This window comes from Gopherus flavomarginatus, chromosome 5 (assembly GCF_025201925.1).
Source record: "Gopherus flavomarginatus isolate rGopFla2 chromosome 5, rGopFla2.mat.asm, whole genome shotgun sequence".
NCBI lineage: Eukaryota > Metazoa > Chordata > Testudines > Testudinidae > Gopherus > Gopherus flavomarginatus.
This window is the reverse complement of record NC_066621.1, coordinates 6,892,335-6,908,271: the sequence shown is the minus strand read 5'-3', so window position 1 is coordinate 6,908,271 and position 15,937 is coordinate 6,892,335. Positions and strand designations below refer to the sequence as shown.

The following is a 15,937-nucleotide window of genomic DNA, read 5'->3' as shown; positions in this document are numbered from 1 at the left end:
CAGGGCAAATCCAGCAGAACAAACAAGAGGCAAATACAACAAACTATTTATTTCAAACAAGCCTCACGCTCCAGCCTCTCTTTGCTATCGCCTGTCTTGTCCATTGCCAAAGGGGCTGCTGGAGCAAGTGGTCAATCCCTGCAGTGAGAGAAGTGGAGGGAGCATGGGACAAAGCCCACATGGTTCCTGGATGGGGGATGAAAATACATGCTGATGTTAAGGGTAACAGATGTTCTCATTAAGACAGTGATATGTGAAGACAAGCACTAAGTAACTATGGAGCCGGTGTTCTTTGTCAGTGGAGGGATACGTGTGCTGTGGAAAGCAGCAGGGAAGAAAGGGGAGCTGGGTCATAACAGGAGAATATCAGCTCTGGATGAGATGCACAACAGGTCAGTGGGGCAGCAATGTGATCATGGGAAATGAGGGACAGGGGCTTGTGCTATGGCATTGCCAGGCAGGAGTGGAGTTTGATCCTGAGATAGCCATGACTCTGGCAGAGGCAGGTACCACTGCTGGCCAGATATTTTGCAAAACTAGAGTCTTGGCTGCAGCCTTAAGAACTCCTAACGGTGCTCCACCAGCATCCGTGGCCTGTATCCCCATGGCTGGGCTTAGGAAGGTTCAGATGTTTACGTACATAAATGTAGAGGAAAAAGCTTAAGCTAAGTGCACAACAGGGGCAGGAAAGAGGATCAAGACAATTAGGCAAGGCCTATCCTGGGTGCCAGCACTGGGAGGTGGGAGCGTGAGCTGAGAGCACTGGTGGCATCAGCTTTAATGAGACTCTACAACACACAGGGGTGCTGACTACTACCCCCAATTGATACTTCCACCAATTGATCCATGTTGGGCCCATTCATTCCCTTCTCTTGCTGCACCCACACAACTCTGCCTTGTACATCAACAAAATGTCAGTGGGTCTGATAGTGGCTGTGACAGCAGGAAAAGCTGCTTCAACAGTTGCAGCCCCTCGGCCCTCTTTCCCAGCACAATGGGGGGCGGGGGGAGAGGAAGCTTCAGATGACTGGGAAGGGTTGTTCTCTTTCCATCCTTTCCAGCCCCCTCCCCTCCAAACACAGGCTGTTCAGCAGAACTGACGCAGTGGTATAAGATTATTCAACCACAGAGGTCAGCAGAGCTCCAACAACAAAGAAGTAGATAACACTGGGGCCACCCCATTCAAGTGACCAGCGCATTTCTTGTTTAAATCCCAATGACATCTGTGTATATGACTCAGCCCCATCCCAGAATTAAGGGGGGGGGGGATGCTGCAGCTTCATCCTGGCTGTGCCCTCCAACTGATCCCTGACCCCTACTTGCAGAGTCCTTCAGCAGTGGAAGAGCTCTTCCCACTATCAGGCTCTACAGAGCTCCCCACTCCAACAACCTGATTCATTTTGTCACTAGCAGCTTCCCATAGTCAGTCTCAGCTCTGACAGCTACACCTCAGTTGCCAGCTGGCTGTGATGGCTCCCATAAGCTAGACTCCCTCCCCCTCTGCTACAAACCACTAGTTCAGAATGTCCACGTCTTCATCAGACTCCGAGGAGGGGTCAGGCCTGACACAGGTGATGCCAGCAGGTACCAGAGCCTCCTCAGCGCCGGCCATGATGTCAATCTCGTCGCCCTCCGGACTATCTGGGGGCTGATGATCCAAAGGGCCATGCTTTGGGCTGCTTCGGGGCAGCCCCCAGGGTGCTTGAAACTGGGGCCTTGTCTCCATCCCAGCAGCCTGGGTGGTGCAGAGTCCCTGCCCTTTCTCCGTGCTGTCTTCCACAGGAATATGAGCCGACTGAGCCTTCCTGCTGCCAGCTGCCAGCTGCGGGTGCTGAGGAGTCTGGGGGCTGGCGGGTGCCAGGGGCACTGGGCTGCATGAGGAGGGGTGGCGACCACTGGAGAGAGCCCTCCTGGGTGCAAGATGGCCACCCACAGGCTGCCCCAGGGAATCCCCATCTGCAGTGCTAAGGGCGGAGTGACCACCCCCCACTTCCCATCCTGGCAGGGGGCCCTTCCCTAGGTCATCCCACTCTGGCCACAGCTGCATCTCTGGAGGATGCCATTCTTCGCCTGCTGCCTCAGCACCCACGGGTGTCATATTTGGCCCACGTGAGGGGCCCATGGAAGAGGCACAGCCTGCCGTCCCTCCTGGCCCAGCAGTGCCCAGGCCCTCCACACCACCGCCTGATAGCAGCAGGTCCAGCATCTGCTCCAGCGGTGCTGAGTCCCCAAAATCCTCATCCTCACTCAAGGGCTCCAGTGCTGCCATGTCCAGCTCGTAAGGGTCCCTGCAGCCTCCTCTCCCATCTGAGGGCCCCTGTTCTACCGTCACCTGCTCAGGAAGCGGCACAGCCTCCAGCCTTCCAGCCAGCAGCTCAGTGGAGCTGGCTGCCCGTGTCTCTGGCAGCTCTGGCCCGCGTGTAAAGTTGTGCGGTCTGGAGCTGGGCGGGGAAGCCACACGGGAGGTGCCTGTCTCTCCCATGGTCACTGGGGCTCCTTGGGGCTCCCTGCCTGGTGGTTCTTGTACCACCTCCCAGCAACTCCCGTTGACGACCTTCCTGAGCTTCACGCTACCCACATGCCCCTCCTCTGGGGTAGTGTCTGAGCCAGAAGCCGATGCATTGGAGCTTCGCTTCCCGTTGCTGGTCTTTGGAGGCACAGGGAGGCTGCCAGCAGGGCAAGAGGGGCTGGCCTGCTCTAGCCCACCTGCTTCATCCCAGCCTGGGGTCTTCTGCCGCCAGAGGCGCCGGATGGACATGGGAGTCTTGCTGGGTGCTGCAGTGGGGGGTGCCTTCGTGGCACAGGCGTTGTGGGGAGGCGGCAGTTTCAGGCGGCTGAGCTTGATTTTCCTTGGCAGTGGTGAGCAGTCTGTGGTGCAGCCCTCACTGGGAAAGGCCTGCTCAGCGCTCCTCTCACCCTGTGACCCTTCAGCCTTGCCCAGTGTGCTCCCCACACTGAGGCTCCTGTCTAAGCCCAAGGAGCGGCTCTTGGTTCTCATGTTCCCAGTCTCCACGGGCTGCACAGGAGCCACTGCACCCTGCATCCCCAGCTGGGCTCCCCCATTCTGAGGTACGACAGCCGCCCAATACTTGGCACTCTCCGCCTGACAGGCGGTGCTGCTGGCACGTACCCCACCATCACCTGGGGACTTTGCCGTAAGTTGCTTGCCTGCCACCAGGGGGTGGAATGTCTGTGAGGTGGTGGGAGCTGGCGGACAGGCCTGCGGCACGACCCTAGCAGAGATAGGAGCCAGGCTGGGCGGCTGCAAGCACTTCCGATTCAAGCGCCGACCCAACACCTGTTTCACCAGCTTCCCGCCCTCCAGCTGCAGCGACTCCAGTTCTGCCACTTGGAACTGCCGGGCGGCAGCGAGGATATCCCGGGCCTCCTCCCGGGACACTTCCATCTCCGAGGTGTATAGGAAATCCACCAGCTTCCGCAGTGTCCCGATCTTCAGACCCCGCAGCTCCAGCACCACTTTGCACCCCTTGGAGGGCATCTGCCTCTCCAGGCACTCCATGAAGAAGGGACTGCAGGCGGAGAGAATGCAGCAGTGAGCTGGTACAGCCTCTCCTGCAAACAAAGGAATGGACCATCAGTGTCATAGGTTAGCTAGGTTCGGCTACAGTATTAGCTATTACTACCCTTTAACAATGCTGCTTTATTAGGTTTGGGCTGGCCTACTCTGTGCTGCTCCAGTCCCCGAATATGCCTCCTCTTAAGAACCCTGTTTTGTGTGGGGCTCGGCTCCGCTCTATTCAGTATAAATAAACCTCAGTTATGCAAAAGGGCAGTTCACATTTTAACTACCCCAAAGCCGTGGTATCGCCAACTCACAAAAATTCAAAAATCAGGAGTTGGAACCCACCCCAGAAACCATGGCTTAAAAAAAAAAATTGGCTTAAAATCGTTATTTTTATTTGCCTTCTGATTTCAGAACCTTTCGGGGGTCCTTGCTTCACTTTTTCAAGCTTTCTTCCACAAGCACAAGGAAGGCTAGAAATATACTTCAAAAAAATAATTAAAGCAAAGATTCTCTTACTGTCTTCCAATTCCCACAGCCAGGGCTATAAGAAAAACACCAAATATTGCAAGACTCATGATGAAAATCACATGAGTTGGCAACACTTCATTATGGTTCCTGAGGCAGCTCTAACTCAGCCTGCTTATGCTGGGATTTGGTTTCATTTTTGTCTGTGGAGAGATCATATCTCCATGGCCCCCTCTCCAGCCCTTCCTCCCCGCCTCCGACAAAGGATGCCACTCCCCAAGTCACTCCTTAGTAGCAAAGGCCGTGCTTCCATTTAATACTAGGCGGAGGGTATTTCAAGGGGATGCTTTTATTTCTGAGGTTCCTTCCACTGCTCCAGTTAACTGCATCGACAGCCAAATAAATCTAACAAAGCCCACTCGAAATAAAATTAAGCTGTCTGCTTCCTTTAAAAAAACAAGCCACCCACACTTTTCTCTGTATCTCTTTTCTATCCCATGACACATGGTCCCTGAAGAGAAACTATGCAAGGAAGCCACCGTGAGGGTGGGGCTTTGGGGAGAGCATGCATAAGCTACTAGGGAGGCCTGGGTGGTTCAGCACTGGTCCCGGGGTCTGGGCTGCGGGGTCCCACATTCCAAGGAGGAATACTGGAAGAGATTGGGGATTGTGCCTAAGAGGCCAGACCCAGAGTGTCTGGACTCTGCCCAGACCCAGTGGGCTGGAAAGCATGTGGGGGTCCAAAGATTTGGGTCCAATCCAGCAGTCTCGTGACTATCCACAAAGGGGAGTCTCAGAAAGACCTGTGCCCTGGAGAAGCAGGGACTTTATTGAGAATGTATCCACTTTTCTGGGTGCCTCTCTTGCTGTCTTGAACGAAGCCAGCACCCCCAACCCAGCCTCTCCCTAGCTCTGCTACTCAGAGCAGCTTGGAATACTGTAAGGATGGCCACCTTGGCTGCACCCATCTTTGGTTCTTTAGGAGACAGCTAGCAGCAGGGACATGCAGCCTCAAAGTTGCTCCAAACCCTCCCCTCCAGAAGGGGCGGAGAACTATAGGGGAAGGTTCAATGCTGCCAGAGTTTTCAGTATTTCAGACTTCAACCAGGATGTTATCGTAAAGGAGAGATTTTATTTTTCATTTAATTTCCTCTTTCAAAAGAAAGAGGACATTGAGCACTGGCACATCAGGGCAAATGTTATTTCAGTGAAAGACTGACAGGCATGTCTCTAGCTACAGAACAGCTGGTTTATGTGTCTCTGGAGTTCCATTCGGACACAGCCAAAGCTACCAGCCAGCAAGAAATAAAAGCTTCCTTACATACAGAAACAAACAATATACAGTATGATCAAGACCGTGAGATGCATGGCCACGTTCCCCAAACACACATGCTCTCTCGTGTCCATAACTAGAGTCTTGGGTCTTAGTTCGCACTCTCTGTGCACCATCTGCTAAAAGTCAGATTCTGAAACAAAGGTCCAGGGAAGCATATGGAAGCCTCACTAATTCGAAGGATGCCACTCCCAAGACACTTAGCAGCAGACAAAGACGGTACTTCCAGTGAATATTAAAAGAATTAAATTTTGTAGAGCAGCGGGGACCTTGCTTATAGATGCAATGAGATACGACGCTGTTGCTTGAAACTTCCCCTCTCCCAATAAAAGTTTCAACAGAATAACAAGACAGTTACAAATTATTAGTGAGACAATCGGCCCCACACTTAACAAATCAGGAAGCTTCAAGATTAGTTTGATTAATGAGTCAGAGACTTTCACAGACCAAAATATGCTCAAGTTGTCAGCTGAACATGAAGCAGCTGAGGGCAGAGTTCATATAAAATGGTCTCACAATGCTCCAGTCAAGGATGTACATTTAATTTCCATATGTCTGCTGACAGATATCTGGCGCCATGTAGGAAGGCTGCTATTTGCAAAACCTCTTTGGAAGTACTTCCACTTTTGTGCAGACCTTTTTCTACTTATGATTCCCAACCATATCAAGCCCATCAGTGCTGCCTATCACATCAGGCCACAGCAGTATCACGGTCCCCAATGACACAACAGCCACTGCAAACGGCAAAGCTAAGGGCTGAGCGAACATATAGCGCCCTTTATGTTAAAATGTAACAACATACTTATGGATAATTAATATTCTATGGAAATGTACCTCAAATCACATCATTAAGAGCACGGGCAAGGTGACAATTCAGACCCAGATACAAGAATGGTGGGTACCCATCTGCTGCCCTCTTTCAGGTTACCTTCTGCCTGCAGGATGACATCACAGAACACATCTGCCCTCTGCTGGCGATGGAGCTGCAGGAACGCCATGCGCAGGAGGCGGGAGTTCCGATAGAGAATCTTAGAACCGGCCACAGGGGAGCACATGTCAGCAGAGCCTCCCTCTTGTTACCAGACACCAGATTCCCTGCAAACGGAACACAGTCCTGGGAACGCAGTAGGCTCTATCTAGCAGAGCTCCCTTGGTGGATTTGGGACTCCTAAAAGTGAAAGACTGGAAGCAGGAAGTGAGCCTACGCAAGCTTCTGCCAAACCATCTCCCCCTGGAAGGACAGTGAGTGTTATAAACCATTTTATTCCTGGCTCAATGATAAATCGGGAAGGAGTCGGTGAAGAGTCACAAGGATGATTAAGGGAACAGAAAAATACACTTTAGAGTGAATGACTCAAGGAGCAAAATCTATTTATCTTAACAAAGAGAAGGTTAAAGGGTGGTTTGGTTGCAGGTTATGAGAACTGCCCAGGGACCAAAAATCTGATAATTGAGAGCTCTTCAATCTAGCAAAGATCTGATAAGTTCCAATGGCTGGAAGTGGACGCTAGGAAATTCAGACTGGAAATAAGGTGGACAATTTTAACAGCAATTAACCATTGATACAACCTACTATGCCTTGTGACGGATTCTCTACCACTGGCAATTTTTAATTCAAGAGGGGATGTTTTTCTAAAAGATCTGTTTTGGTTCAAACAGGAATTAATTCAGGGAAATTCTCTGGCATGCGTTATACAGGAGCTCAGACCAGATTATCACAATGATCCTTGCTGGCCTTGGAATCTATGTATGATCCATGTGCTACTTTCCCTGAGGCAATGTGGATATATTTAAGTAGCAGAGGGCACGGAGCACTGAATGGTACTGAAATATGATATTTTTTCCATAATTCAGTACACAGCCTGTCACCACTGGGTCACTGGCACCCAGCCAGCCAGCTCAGGGGACTGGGGAAACAGCTAGGGAGTCAGTCACCAATGGGCATTGTTTCCAATCCAGCTCAGGGTTGGGAGAACTGGACAACTCACAGACTGCCGTGTGGAGTCTCTCACCCCACTTCGTTGAGGAAGTAGATGACTTGGCTTGGGGAATTAGCGAATGGGATAGAGAACTTCCTCTCTAGAGCTGATTCCAAACCAGCCCCCGATTGGGGCAGGGAACAGCTGGCTTCAGAGCATCAGGGAACAGGACAGGGAGAATGGCTCCATCACTGCAATGCTCAATTGTCTCAGTAGACTGGCAAGTAGGATATGGACCTTTGCCTATATGGCCTTGTCTACACTCTGAATTGCAGGCAATTCTCCCGTCATTTGTCTAACACCACCACTGCTCCACCGACCCTAGCAATGGTGGGAGCACTAAGGTCAGCCACCATCACGACTCTGTTCTGAAGTAAGTCAGATGGCTCAGGGGCAAAAACACAAGCAGGTCTACAATAATGCCTGTGCTGCTGCCAACAGTGCAGATCCAGATGACAGAGGAGACCCAGTTCAATTCCCTGCTTTACCACAGACACCTGGTGTGACCTTGGGCAAATCACTTAGCCTTTCTGTGCATCAGTTCCCCATCGATACAATAGGGACAGCAGCGCTGCCCAGCTTCACACGGGTGTTGTGAGAACAAATACATTAAAGGTGCTCGGATACTAGAGTATTGGAGGCTGTGCAATTAACTAAGGCCTTGACTACAAGGGAAAGTTTTCTGCTGTATCCCAAGGTGTGAATTTAAACCAGCATAGTTATACCAGTTATATAATTAAAACTGGTGCACGCAAGGGCACTTTAAGGGCTGCTCTACAGTTTTTGTACATGGCAGGGGTGTGATTTTTTTTTTAACTGGCAGCGTTATACCGAGACAATACCTAGCATGGATGCAGTTCTCCCTGTATAGCTTATTCCCTTTCCCAAACAGGAATAGCCACAAGCACTTTGTACTGGTATACTAATGGGTAGTCTTATACAGGGCTTTTCATCAGTAGATCTCAAAGGAGGTCAGTATCATTAACCCCATTTTACAGATGGGGAAACTGAGACATGGAGGGGTGAAGCGACTTGTCCAAGGTCACGAAGCAGGCTAGTAGCAGAACCAGGAATAGAACCCAGATTTCTCAAGTTTCAGTCCAGTGCTCCATCCACTATGCATAAAGGCATCCACACAAGGGGTATGTATTGCTTTAACTACACTGGTATTGTTAAACTGATACTTTTGTGTGTGGACAATGGCTTATTCTGGTGCGAGGGTGCCCTTTGTTCAGTTTAGCTTATGTTGTTCAGGAAGGTGTTCCTGCTTAAACCAAAAAAAAAGTCACTTTTATGCAGGAATAAGAGTCTACACAGGGCACATCATCAATATAACTACATTAGTATAACTGGCAAGACTTTCCCACATAGACAAGCCCCGGATAGATCGATCAATAGTGTAAATATTGTAGGCAGGGCGAACCACTATAAGCCTCCATTTTTGCTGGTTCAGCTTCCCCTGGTCTCAAAACAGGGGATAAGCTCTACCCATACAAACTATTTATCCCCAGTACTCACATGGCCCCATCACAGCAATATCTGATTGCTTCACAATCTTTATTGTATTCAACCTCCCAATATGCCTGTGAGGTTATCCCATTGTACAGATGGGAAACTGAGGCTGAGGCCACACCTAAAACTTAGGTAGACCTAGCGATGTCGCTCAGTGATAAAAAAAAATTCAAACGCCAGAGATATAGTTAAGCCAATCTAAGAATTTTTCCATCAACCTACCTACCGCCTCTTGAGGAAGTAGATTTACTACAGCGATGAAAAACCCCCTTCTGTTGCTGTAGTAAGCATCTACACTTGTAGTGTAAACAAAACCTAAGTCACTTGCCGAAGGTCACACGGGGTTTGTGGCTGAGCAGGGAATTTAGTGTCCTAACCACTAGAGAATCCTTCCTCTCATGGCTTTACCAGTGCAACTACCCCCCTGTCTGTAATTGGAGCAAACCTCTAACACAGACAAGTCCTAAGCTCCCCTCACATTTTAGTGTTGACACCTTCAGTGCTGAGATGTAATTAGACACTGGTTTGTTACCACCAACCCCTGCTTGTTTTCTTTAGGGGATAAATTGCCTCACCCAGATCCCCACCCCCTTTCTGCTGCTGAGGAAGGGAGGAACAGTAATGGGGTACCTGTTATTTAGGTTAATGGAGTGTGCACAGGGATGTTGGAAAGCTGGGGGTGGGCTGCCAAACACTAGGAATCTTAAGAGCCATCCGAGTGTGCTGGCAGCATTGAGGATGGGAGCCAGCCAGAGACAGGACAGGTGCTGCCAAGACACAGATAAGAAACATGGATGTTTCAGCATAAGAGGCAAAAGGATCCTGACATTCTTTTAGCCACAGACCCCTCCCTCCCTTCTCCAAATACACAATACATTGCTCAGAGAGTTGCCATCCATGCAAGGGGCTTCCCCTCACAACCATTACCAGCTACTCCAAAAATATCCATATTCCTTCTCTATTCCAGTACACCACCCTGATCCTGCATTGAGGGGGGTCCATTCCCGCTTCAGTATTGGCCCCCACACACTAAAGGTGCTCAATTCCCCCCACAGCTGCCTCTCATACACAAGGGAGGACTCCATTTCCCCCATAGTTGCCCCCTCACACCTAAGGAGAGCTCCACTTCCCCTCACACACTAAGAGGGGGGTGCTCCCTTCCCCCACCAGTCCCCCCCACTAAGGGGGGGCTCCATTTCCCTCCCCGGACTGAGACATGCTCTATTCCCTGCACCCCAATCAATTGCCTCCTGAACAGTGCCCGGGGTGCCCACCGACTCCTCTCTGCAGCACCCCCTTGCTTTTGCTGCTTTTGCTGCTGCTCCTGCAAACGCCAGCTCCTGCAACACTCAGCACGAGCCCCTCCCTAGCGCCTGCACGCGCGCGCCACGCCCCCAATAGAACCTTCCCCGGGCAGGAACGTGGCTCCTCCTCCCCACCGACGCCAGTAACAGCCCTTTCATTGGCCAGGCCCTCCGGCCAATCACAGCGGAGGAGGTGTTTTGGCGGGAGGAGTTCGAAAGGCGCCGTTGCCCCTGAGGAGAATGGCGGGTGGGAGAGGGGGAGTTTGCGGCGTCTCAACCGAGGGAGCCGGGGGGCTCCAGGCCCCGCCCATATCCCAGCCCCTGCCCGTCAGTGCCCACCCTGGCAACCAAAACCACTTGTCCCCGGTCCCCTGAAGCCAAATGAGGACTTCCTGCTCCAGGCCAGCCCCAACCCACCAGAGCTCGGGTGTCTCACTTAAAGACCCAGCTCCTGGAGTCCCGTGATTTTTGCAAGACTCTCAGTTCACATTTCATTTCTAGCCCTTATGGTTGTGCACAAATGCTCGAAAATGTGACTCCCACTTGCAAGGCTCCAACACCTAAAAGCAGAGAAAATGAAACCAAACTGCGTGGATTTAAAATCTACAACTCAGGATTTTTAGGCCAATCTTATGATTTTGGAGACCTGACTCATGGCGTTTGAACGCTTGGGGCTTATGATGCTGCAGATCCAGAGCCCAGTTACTGGTCCTGGCCATTCAGAGCCCACCCTGGCCACCACCACCATGTCAATAGCACAAGGGGGATCCCTGAGCCATCCCAATCACTGAACCTGTTAGGTTCACTTCTTCTGGGACACCTGGCATTGGTCACTGTCGGTAGATAGGCTACTGGGCTGGATGGACCTTTGGTCTGACCCAGTATGGCCGTTCTTAGGTTCTTATACCGGCCTGGCAGCGCCCACCCTGGCCATTACCGCCATGTCCATAGCACAAGGGGGATCCCTGACCCACCTCAATGACCGGGCCTGCCTGGCAGCGCCCACTCTGGCCATCACCACCATGTCAATACACAATCAAGCACATGGGGAATTCCTTGCCCTTGTCCCAAAACTTAATCTCTGGACTGGTTCCATCAGTGCCCATACAGAAGGAGCACAACATTCCCCTTACAGACCCGCAGCCTCCCCGCACTTGCTGAGCATGGCTCTATTTGTGACTCTGACAAGATGGGTCACTGAGTTGCCAGGCGTCTGATTTTCGACTGGAACACCTGGTCAAAAAGGGACGCTGGTGGCTCCAGTCAGCACTGCTGACTGGGCCGTTAAAAGTCCAGTTGGTAGTCCAGGCGCAGCTCCTGGAAGTGGCCAGCATTGTCTGGCCCCTAGGCACAGGGGCGGCCAGGAAGCTCCGTGCACTGCCCCCACCTCGAGCGCCAGCTCCGCAGCTCCCATTGGCCAGGAACCACAGCCAATGGGAGCAGGGCCGGTGCAAGGATATTTTGTGCCCTAGGCGAAACTTCCACCTTGGACTCACCCTTCACCTCCCTCCGGAGCATCGCCTAGTGGTTACACAGGCCCTGAATGAGAGCTGTGGGGGTGACGCCTGTGGGCACAGGAAGCGTGCATGGCGCTGAGCCCCCTGACCCCTCTGCCTAGGGGCCAGACATGCTAGCTGCTTCCAGGAGCAGTGCGGAGCCTGGGCAGATAGGGAGCCTGCCTTAGCCCAACTGCACGACTGACCGGGAGCTGCCTGAGGTAAGTGCAACCCAGCCAGAGCCCGCACCCTGAATCCCCTCCCGCACCTCAACCCCTAACCCAGCCCTGAGTCCACTGCTGCACCCAAACTCCCTCCCAGAGCCTGCACCCCTTCCCATACCCCAACTCCCTGCTTCAGCCCAGAGCCCCCTCCTGCACCCTGAACCCCTCATTTCTGGCCTGACCCCAGAGCTCACACCCCCAGTTGGAGCCCTCACCTCCTCCCACATGCCAAACTTCTCCCCCAACCCAGTGAAAGTGAGTGAGGGTGGGGAGAGCACGCATGGGCGGGGGGTCTGGAATGAGTGGGGGTGGGACCTCAGAGAAGGGGAGGGGCAGGGGCATTGCAGAGGGGCAGGGCAAGCGCGTTTGGTTTTGCGTAATTAGAAAGTTGGCAACCCTATGGGTCAGAAATCTTGAGTTGGGTCCTCCCACTGCCTGACTCTGGGCCCATTTCTCACTCTAGGTCGGCGGGGGAGAGAGAAAACATGGTTTTAAGATTTAAAACACATTTGCACCTCCCAGTATTCTGGGCTTCTCCAGCCCTCAGTATAAATCAGAGTCACCTCAGGGCTGCTCTGATTCACAGTCATCCTGCCCATGGTCTCCTAGGGACTGTGAACAGCTGAGAATAATGAGATACGAACCAGCACATCACCTGTATTTTCTGGCATAAAGCCATCCAGAAACTATATACCAATGCCTTACATTGGGGTTATTTTCTCCTATAAGGCAACAATTATAATGTAGCCCCAAATTAAGTGAAATTGGCTAGTTTTGATAGGGAGGGGAAGTCAGGGTAGTGTTAAAGGTGACATAGTGGTTATAGCACCGGACTGGGACTCTGAAGATCTCGGTCCCATTTCTGGCTCTAGCATTGCCCTGCTGGGGGTCTATGGGCAAATCATGTCTCCTCTATGTGCCTCAGTTTCCCTATCTGCAAAATGGGAATAAAAATATTGCCCTTCTTTGTAAAGCACTTTGAGATCTACTCATGACAAGCACTACAGAAGAGCTAGGTTTAATTGTTATCATTTCACTGCTAGGACACTAGTTCCAGTCTGTCCCAGATTGACTTTCAGCAGGATTTAGCCTCCTATGTGACTTCAGGAGCTTTTGATAGTAGGAAGTAGGAATTAGGCTCCTAAGTCACTTCTTCTTATTATTATTATTTTATTATCCAATGGCTGTAATTAAGATTCCCCTGAATCCTTCTCCTCGCTCTATGAAATAAAAATATTCTCCCTTTGCATGTGTCTAGGTTCTGTTCCAGTGTAACTGCTGAGGGCTGCTAGAATAGATGCTCTGTATGTCACCTAGCCCAGTGCCATGCTTGGAAACCATTTTGTCGATGGCAATGGACAGCAAACCAGTTATATCGCTGCATTCACCCATCTTGGAAATTGTCCCAGGGTGAGGCATGGCTCATTTCTCTGCTTTGTTTTATATAGCACAGAGCTGCACACTGTTGCCACTCAAGCAGTAGTACTAGAAGTCGTAATAATAGTAATTAATAATATGGTTAGTCAGGAAAGGGATTGCTAAGAATCCAGTGGAACTGATCTGACACCATCTATTTCCTAGGGCACACCCTTACAATTGGTCCTCCACCTCCAAGCTGCTGGAGTTCCCTCATTTTTGTCTGCATAATGTAGTGGTCAGATCATAATCAGACAGATCATCACAATCAAAATAGAGATTAAAAGCATCTATGCATCTTTCTGTGTGCTCTCTGTAGCCACTTGGCACAAATGTTTTGGAGGCCTGAGGCTCTGTAGACTTATGTGCTGACAAAGATGTGCTGTTGTCCACACATGGAGGTTGAAGTCTCTCGGAACCACAAGTGCAGAGGACATAATTACCGAAGCAGATACCATGCTCTGCATTTCTTCTCATTCATGCTATTGCTCATCTTCATGGTCCTGTAGGCCAGTGAGCCAGAAGGCCAGGCTTAAAGACTGGAGCCGAGAGTTAGCAGACTGTTCTCATTGCATTACTCCTTGTAGCCTACAGGGCCACATCTTGGGAAATGCACCTCCTATGTGGCACAGTTCACAAACATTCCTTTTCCTCTGCTTAGATATTCTGTGGCAGTGTAAAGATGAAAGGTCATGAGTGTATTCTTAGCAGAAGTTTTGAGTTATATTGTCCAGACATTCTGTGGGACATGGCACCATGAAGATCACTGTATCACATGAAAAATGTTCTACACATCTTATGATGGTTACTAAGACAGGAAGTCCATCAGCTGCTGTGGAGGAACAGGCTCAAAGAGAGAGTAGGAGTACATCTCATGTTACTCTGTTTGTGAAGTGGTCAGGGCTCTAAGTAGGGTGACCACCCATCCCTAATTGGGCGAGACAGTCCCAAAATGTATATTTCAGGTCCTGGTCCTTGGCTGAATGACTCCAGGACGGTATATGTCCTAGATTCCCTGTAGTGCCATTCCACATCTGCCCAAGGCTCAGGGGTTGTGCCAAGCTCTTCTCAGTAGGGGGTGGTGAGCGCTGAGGTGCGCCTTAGCCCCTTCTCACCACGAGGCCCCGCCCCCTGCTCCTCCTCTTCCCCCTGAGGCCTTGCCCCTGGCCAGGCCAGAAGGCGGAGCCAGGCACTCAGGGAGCCTGGGATATGTGACATAGGAGCCCAAGACCCTCCACCTGCCATGGCCACCAGGCCATGGGGGCCAGGGCCTGCTCTTGGGCACACCGCGCAGCTCAGGTGAAGAGTCCAGGGCTCTCCACAGCGGCCTGGGCTCCCTGGGTGGCTCTTACCACTGCCCGGCTCTCACTTCCAGCCTATTCAGGGGGTGGGGCCACAAAGGGGAGCAGGACTCCTGCATGTGTCCCGTTTTTGCATTTTGAAAAGGTGGTCACTCTATTCCCAAGTCAAAAATCCTCCCTGGAATCCCTTCTGGGTAGGCTGGCAGAGTGGCCCACTTTGGAATCAGATTCATTACGATCTTTGTCCCCTGCTGGAAAGTGACTTAGAGTAGCCTTTTAACATGTCAGTTTCACATGTCCCCTTCTAGGTGACAACAGTCTCCACTGAAAATCCTGGGTGCAAAACAAATGGTGGACCCTTTGGTTGAAGGAGTCTTTGATATTTCCAACAATATGCAGTTCTAATTCTCCTTATCCCAAAGCCCGGGGCATAATGCCTGCTAAACAACAGAAGCAATAGTCAAGGGGTAAACTACACCTCCCCTCTCTCTCTTCTATTGTGCTAGCTTTCAGGGCTAGAGGGGTTATTAACATTATTATGCAGCCTAGAAAACAATGGCTTGTCTGCAGACAAGACACTTCCTATCTTTTTTATTGTTTAAACTGTTGTCTTTGCTCTCTCTTAGAACCTTGATTTTTCCAGCAATGGTCTCTTTGTTCCTTATCACTAGACTTCTGCATCCTGCTCCTGGAGAAGGAAGGCGATTGCAGAAGGACGGGGTTCCTCAGCCTCTCCATTCTTGGAATATTTCAATTTTTTATTTTGCAGCCTCCCTTCCTCTGTTGCAAAGGGAAGAATGAGGGCGGGGAAGAAGGACGGGGATGGGAATCAGACCCATGGGTAGGGGGACCTGGAAAGAGGAAGAAGAGTTGAATGAAAAAGGGGATGCATTGTAGTGGAGTGGAACAGAAAGGGAAGAGATTTCTGTCAGTCCTGCAGTCAGTTGGGCATTTGAGCTAAAGGTATGTGAAAGTTTAATAGAAACTCGAGGGCCCAGTTTGTCAGTTTTCAAAGGGTTAGTACAGACAAGTCTGTGTACTAAGAAAACCGAGGTACAGCAGAAGGTGGCACTGGTAGTTCTGTAGGTGGCACTGTTCCCTCTGAAACTGAGTTAATATTGGCCTCTATGCCTCCATACAGGGATTGGGGCCAGGGCTGCCCAGAGGGGGGGTGCAAGGGGGGCAATTTGTCCCAGGCCCCGCAGGGGCCCCCATGAGAATACAGTATTCTATAGTATTGCATCTTTTTTTAATGGAAGGGGCCCCCGAAATTGCTTTGCCATGGGCCCCCTGAATCGTTTGGGCAGCCCTGATTGGGGCTGCTGGGCTGCTGGAAGCATGGTCTTTCTAGTAAGACATGAAGGTAGTGTTTTCTGTTTTC

At 51.0% G+C, this 15,937-nt stretch overlaps 1 protein-coding gene across 2 annotated transcripts; it reads right to left on the bottom strand.

The window, feature by feature from the left end:
- Nucleotides 1-34: 34 nt before the first annotated feature.
- Nucleotides 35-10,143, bottom strand: BTBD18 (BTB domain containing 18). 2 transcript variants are annotated; one of them, XM_050955933.1, is made up of 4 exons: nucleotides 10,090-10,143; nucleotides 9,446-9,582; nucleotides 6,253-6,419; nucleotides 35-3,573 (listed from the first exon to the last, which is right to left on the bottom strand). In XM_050955933.1, the coding sequence occupies exons 3-4, from the start codon at nucleotides 6,377-6,379 to the stop codon at nucleotides 1,514-1,516; spliced, it is 2,187 nt and encodes a 728-aa protein (XP_050811890.1). In that variant the 5' UTR covers nucleotides 6,380-6,419; nucleotides 9,446-9,582; nucleotides 10,090-10,143; the 3' UTR covers nucleotides 35-1,513. The 2 variants fall into 2 exon arrangements, with proteins under 2 accessions (XP_050811890.1, XP_050811891.1); XM_050955934.1 differs by lacking the exons at nucleotides 6,253-6,419; nucleotides 9,446-9,582; nucleotides 10,090-10,143 and adding an exon at nucleotides 6,159-6,218.
- Nucleotides 10,144-15,937: the final 5,794 nt, after the last annotated feature.